Below are 6193 nucleotides of genomic sequence, written 5' to 3'. Positions count from 1 at the left end.
GGATTCAAGTTCAGAAAATATCAGAGGTGCCACATAGAGAGAAATCTAATATAACACTGATTTGGACAGAACAATTTCAAAGCCTTCTGGATCCCTGAGTTTCATCTGGTTCAAAATGGAGCTTATTTGCTAAAAAAGCCTAACTTTCCCTACTGGATCAACAGATTGCTACTTGCATGGATGGAGATCATGCATGTTTCTTTTGTGGATCGATGGAATTCACATCTAGTTTGATGGAAGGTCTGATATGGTGCAGCCTAGTAGGTTTAATTGGGTCAATTTAGCCTGACCCATGTGTAATTTTTACTTTACTACCTTTATGGATTTACTGGTCTAACCTTTTAGTTTAGGTAATCTTAGAATTCCTTATTGTAACTCATGTGGAAGTTATGGAATGGATTTCATTTCCCCCTTATTTTCTTTTGGGAGGTGGAGTAGGGGAGGGGTTTCGAAGCAAGGGGTTACACTGTGTCCTATCTCTTTGCATGAAAACAGCTGTCCCTCATGGTAATCCTTCTCTCATGGCTTCCCTTTCCTCGTGCCTTGTTTTTTCTGTCTCCCTATAATCTATAGGTGCTAAGGTAATCTCTTTATCCCTCTTTTCTCTCGGTGTTCTTCTATCTCTTTTATCTTTCTATTGTATTACAATATTTTTGATACTGTTCATGCTACAATACCATGACAATAATGCTACTCTATATTTAATTGCTGTCCATGAGTGTTTCCTCATCCCCATTATGCTAGATTTGTTTTTCCCCTTCTTTGTTCTTCCTTCAATTTTTAATAATATAGAGGATAAAACTAATGAGTTATACTACAAAATTATGGGAGAGAGCAATTGAAATCCATTTGAGACAATAAACCACTATTATGAAGAATCAATTTGGTTTTATGCCGTGAAGATCTACAATCAAAGCTATTTACCTTATTAAGAGACTTGCGGAAAGGCATAAAAGAATATAAGGAACATCTTCATTCAGTCTTTATTGACCTACAAAAAGCCTTTGATAGAGTCCCGAAAGAGTTAATTTGCCAAATACTAGAGAATGACAAAATTTTCAAGTAATGTGTGGACATTGGTAATGATATGTATAATGATTCAGTTACAAGTGTAAGAACGATAAGGGTACAGGGTGGTGAATTCCCAATTAAGATTGGGTTACATCAAGGATCAGCTTTAAGCTCATATTTATTTTTGCTTACAATGGATGTTTAACCAAATACATTTAAGATGAAGATATTTGGTGTTATACATCTTGTTTTTTATCTTGTTCTGGTCGATGAGACGCAAGTAGGGATCGCTACCAAGTTAGAGCTATAGAGAGAAATTTCGGAATCAAACAAAGTAGAACAAAGATGGAACATATAGAGTGTAACTTTGGTCATGATCTAACAGATAATGAGCTGTTGGAACTTGATGAGGAGGAGTTTCTGCAAAACGTTTATTTCATATACCTTTGCCTAATCATAAATAAAGGGTGGTTGTATGATGAACGACGTTTCCCAAAGAATTAAAATAGGGTGTGAGAAGAGGAGCGGTACATTTGGGGTTTTGTGTGATCTTTGTATTCTTTTAAAGCTCAAAGGAAAATACTCCTAGACCATTGTACGACCAGCTATGAAGTATGGTGCAGCAAGGGAGATGGCAAAGCTGCGAAGGTTGCAGTAAAGAATGATCATATTGGAGCTTGTTTGTGAGTAGCTACAAGAAAATCATTTGAGGCGGCACTACCAGGTTAAAGAGAGGCCTTTAAACGCACCTTTACAAAGGTTTTGATCCAATTCAGATCAAAGGAACTAAAAGAGCTATGGGTAGACATAGAATCTCAAGAGAAGTGGTGAGACTAGATATGCATCGCTTAGACCTTGTATCTACTCCTCATGTGGAACTAATTGGGAGGCAAAGATCCATGTATCAGGCCCTGTTAGTTGGGATAAGGCTGCTTCTTCTTCTTCTTGTAGTATTTGCATTCAATATCTTATCGTTTTTCTATTTATTTGTTGCATATTTAAAGATCCATCATGACCTCCATTATTTTTATAATAGAGAATGTACTTGCATTCAGTTTAGGTAGTATGCTGCCATGATCCCCAACCCCATGCATCCCAATTGATTTATTTTTGTTTCGTTAATGCATGTTAGCTAGAGTTTATATTGCTCATTGTTACATTTCATATCATGTTTTATTGCTTCCTACCTTATTTTAGAGACTTCAGTTAGAATATACCTGACCAACCCTTGTAGGACCGTTTGCAAGACCCTCAGTTCCTTTGCATCGCCTCAACCCATGCATCCCAATTGATTTATTCTTGTTTAGTTAATGCATGTTATAGCTAGAGTTTATATTGCTCATTGTTACATTTCATATCATGTTCTGTTGCTTCCTACCTTATTTTAGAGACTTTATTTAGAATATACCTGACCAATCCTTGTAGGACCGTTTGTAAGACCCTCAGTCCATCTGCATCGCCTCATCATGTTTATTCTACACATGGGCCTGCTTCTTCTTCCTCTTCGGTCTTCTGTTTTGTTGATCATGGACTGCAATGTGGCAGCCTCTTCACTTTAGGATACCATTATTGTGAAGTAGATTCATTCAACGGGCCATACCATACCAAAATTAGAGACTAGACAGCTGAAACAGGATAACCCAGTTATTCAGTTTCCTTTCGTTCATTCAAAAGTCAAATGTTTCCTATCCTTTGCTTGATTTTGTCCACCATGCTGGAGTAGCATGACGACTGTGTGAATACTCTCTAGTTCCTCATGTAGGTTTGGTATCAGATTTGACTAACTAGCACCAGAAACACAGAAGCAACTAAAGGCTGTCATGATTCTTTAAACCAAATCATACATTGTATGTCTTCTTCGGATTTCTGTATTGGATCTCCAAGATCTATGATTGACAGAAATGATCAATGTCTGGCAACATCAAAGATTACACGAGGTTTTGTTCATTGAAGAAGATGCTTTAGCATCCCTGATACGATTTGTTTACTCCATGGATTTGGGAAATTTATTTGGACATACTTTTTGATCTAGTAACCAATTGAAGTTGTCAGCTTATATACTCACTGTCCCTCTTGAGCATTCTATTATGACATGCTTGGTATTAATAGTCAACACATTGTCACTGTTAGGATGAAGACATCTATACATTTTTTGAGCCAGAGCTTCCAGCAGAACCATCAGTTGCTGCAAGAGGCAAAGTAAGTGATGCAGTCAAGACATCTGTAGACAGACGATCCTCACCAAAGGTTCCAGTAAGCAAAACAGGGCCAAAGGCACCCCAGGGGAAGACTCAACGGACCTCGTCAACCACTGAGAAAAGAACCAATCATGGCAGTGGTAATTCTTGGCGGTCACCACAGGAAGGTATACCCTGGCACGAGGGTTCTGTACTAGATCTCAAAGGAGAGAATTACTTTTCCTGTGCTGTTGGGCGCAAGAGCTCAAATGCTCGCTATCTCCTTAATTCATCAGATGAGGTTGTCAAATTTCTGAAGCAATTGGCTTTAGCACTATCTTCTAGTTAAGGACATTGCTCTCACCATCTCTGAGGCTCATTTTGCCAAATTTTGTGGACTGTACTGCCTAAGTCTTGAACGCATGGTAGCTTAAGTCCTGAGGCAAATGTCAACAAAGCACGTCTATGTCGTTCCCCTTCATTATGATAAATTATCTGTTCTGTCTAAAACTCTTGCTCTGGTGGGGCAACAATTTTTATGTGATTGTAGCTTAAGAGTATGTTGAGAATTTCCCGAAAGAAAAAGCACAATTAGTTGCTGGAGACTAACAGAAAATAATCTTGTCACCATCTTGTTTGTTCTAGTATAAATGAGTAATAGACAATTTGCCAGTGGTGTTCTTGTGGATGTTTTGCTATTGTGATTATGATTTACCGATTCAAAATAATAATATTCTGGACCGGTTTTATAATTGTAGTCATCGACCGTTGTAAACATGGACAATGTTTTCTAAAACAGGTATAGAAAGTGCAATTTCGTAATCTTTTGGGACCTATTTCTCTAGGTAATCTATTATTGACAATTTCTTTTGAACTTTTTCCGCCGTAAAGCAGTATTAGAATTCTAAATTCATACATTCCCTCATAAGCGTTTTTAAAATCAGTACCGAAACGATAACATACTTATGTGCCGCATCAGTAGAAGACCTGTTTTGCGTATACCAAGTGCAATTTCATAATCTTTCGGGACCTATTTCTCTAGGTAATCTATTATTGACAATTTCTTTTGAACATTTTCCGCTGTAAAGGAGTATTAGAATTATAAATTCATACATTCCCTCAGACAAGAGAAAGGAACATAAGATTATGTGAATTTATTCATAGATATTCACAATATGCTCCCTATGGTAATTTGGTTCATGAATTATGATCAACAAACAGGACGAGCCGCGAGGTACATTGGTCAAAGTTTTATCATTACCTTATCCCATGCGACTATTTACCTATGACTATTCAATATCCTTACAAAAAATTAATTGCATCAGAGTGTTTCCATCGTCGAATCCATTTTGAATTTGATAAGCAATTGCTTGTGAAGTATGGTGTCTGTGTATGCCCTATAAATCTACTCTTGTAGAGGAATCCTTAGGTTTTCGAAGCTTTGGATTCAAGGTGCATGATCAACTTTTTGTTTATTCAATTACCTTGTTTATTGTATGATGGGTTGGGTATTCATGTGATTGCATTCATATTTGTAATTATCAGGGGTTGTGGTTTAAGCCATTGCCCTTGGTACCTCTCGCATGGCACATAGGATTGTATGTGCATGTTATGGATGTTTTGATGCATGGTTAGGAACCCTTATGCATGTTGCCACCCATTTGGCATGTGTATTGCAGCCGGCTACCCGTAATGGTAGTAGGGGCTGGTAGGCGTCCAAAAGATGGTTAAGAGCCATGAGGAGAGACAAACCTATTGGCATATCATTCATTGTAGGGTTGCTTATGATGTGTGTCACATCCACCTAGCCGGTACCCTACCTGGCATACCCGAGTGTGTGATCCACAGCCCTGAAGATCATTATTGAGGAAGTCAACCTCCCACATTCACAATAATATAATCAAGAACAAGACTAAATCAAGGTTAACAATATTAATTAATAGATCAAAGCAAAGTAATGAAATAACATCAGAGTGCGGAAATGATATGTATATATATATATATATAATCAAAATGTAGAGTGAGGCGGAATCTCACTTCACGAATACAGCGGAATGTAGCTCGAATGTCAAAAGAAGATTACAACCGGTTCCAAAAGAAAAGAAAGAAAGAAATAATCAAACTAAGTTAGATTCTATTCTACTTCATAAAGAACGTCCTCATAGACATAGACTTCAGAAATTAAGCTTGGATGCTCCCACTCCACGGTAGGGCTAATCATGGTTCGTAGCATGATCACTCGAGGGATCATCACCGAGATCTTCATAACTGCCAACACCTTGCGTGTAATACGCTCCTTCAGCTTGTGCCTCCTCATATTGGCCTTCATAGTCATCTATACCTGTAGGATAATCTAACAAAAGATATTTGTACAAAAGGAGTGAGTTCAAAAGAACTCAGCAAGGCAAGTCATTCCATAACAACGTAAATAACATAATAGCGGAAACATACATGATGCAATATGATATGAGACAGGCAATGCATGTATGAGTCTAACTCTATGTATGCTGATCTCTATATGTAGACATGCTTTAAGTCATAGCACCATACTTCTTTAGGAAAGGTCATTCACTCTCCCTCAACCATCTTGGTATCTTGGGCTCTGTCGGTGGTAGTTGGGTCTTCCATCCCTCTCGGACATTCCATGGTTGGGGTTTAGGTCACCTCTCTCCCACATCACCATTGGTCTAAGCATTGGCGCATGTCAGGGTAAGGCCTAGCCAAATGCGAGTCATCTACTTGGTTATATCAACTCAGATCCAGATACGCCATTCCTCGCCCCGGGTGATCCTTTCCGATATATTTCACAATAGAGTCAGCATAGTCCCAGACTACGGACTCATTAACCCTATTAGTCATTCACAAATAATAGACGAGAAGCTCTCATGTCACCTCACGGATTGGCTACCGATCTTGAGCACCTATGAGCCCAAGTCTACTAAATTCGACCCTACCAATGAATGGCCTCTCACGAGTATCCACAACGCGATTTATGTCCTCTCACG

At 38.4% G+C, this 6193-nt stretch overlaps 1 protein-coding gene across 1 annotated transcript; it reads left to right on the top strand.

Annotated features, from left to right (window-relative positions):
• The first annotated feature begins 1356 nt into the window (after positions 1-1356).
• LOC149018658 (alpha,alpha-trehalose-phosphate synthase [UDP-forming] 1-like) lies at positions 1357-3537 on the top strand. The gene is made up of 2 exons (XM_089153938.1): positions 1357-1440; positions 3142-3537. Exons 1-2 carry the CDS (start codon positions 1357-1359, stop codon positions 3535-3537), a joined length of 480 nt encoding a protein of 159 aa, XP_089010064.1.
• Positions 3538-6193: the final 2656 nt, after the last annotated feature.

This window comes from Hakea prostrata, chromosome 4, assembly GCF_041222555.1.
Source record: "Hakea prostrata isolate BN-2017 chromosome 4, UWA_Hpros_2, whole genome shotgun sequence".
NCBI lineage: Eukaryota > Viridiplantae > Streptophyta > Magnoliopsida > Proteales > Proteaceae > Hakea > Hakea prostrata.
The sequence above is the reverse complement of the archived record's forward strand: the minus strand, read 5'-3'. Positions and strand labels throughout refer to the sequence as shown.

What these genes read in the sequence shown, in the direction of transcription:
- LOC149018658 (XM_089153938.1), top strand. Translation starts at nt 1,357, where the DNA reads ATGGAACATATAGAGTGTAACTTTGGTCATGATCTAACAGATAATGAG. An exon ending in AGGAGGAGTTTCTGCAAAAC is followed by an intron (nt 1,441 to 3,141) that starts GTTTATTTCATA and finishes TGTCACTGTTAG; the next exon opens with GATGAAGACATCTATACATT.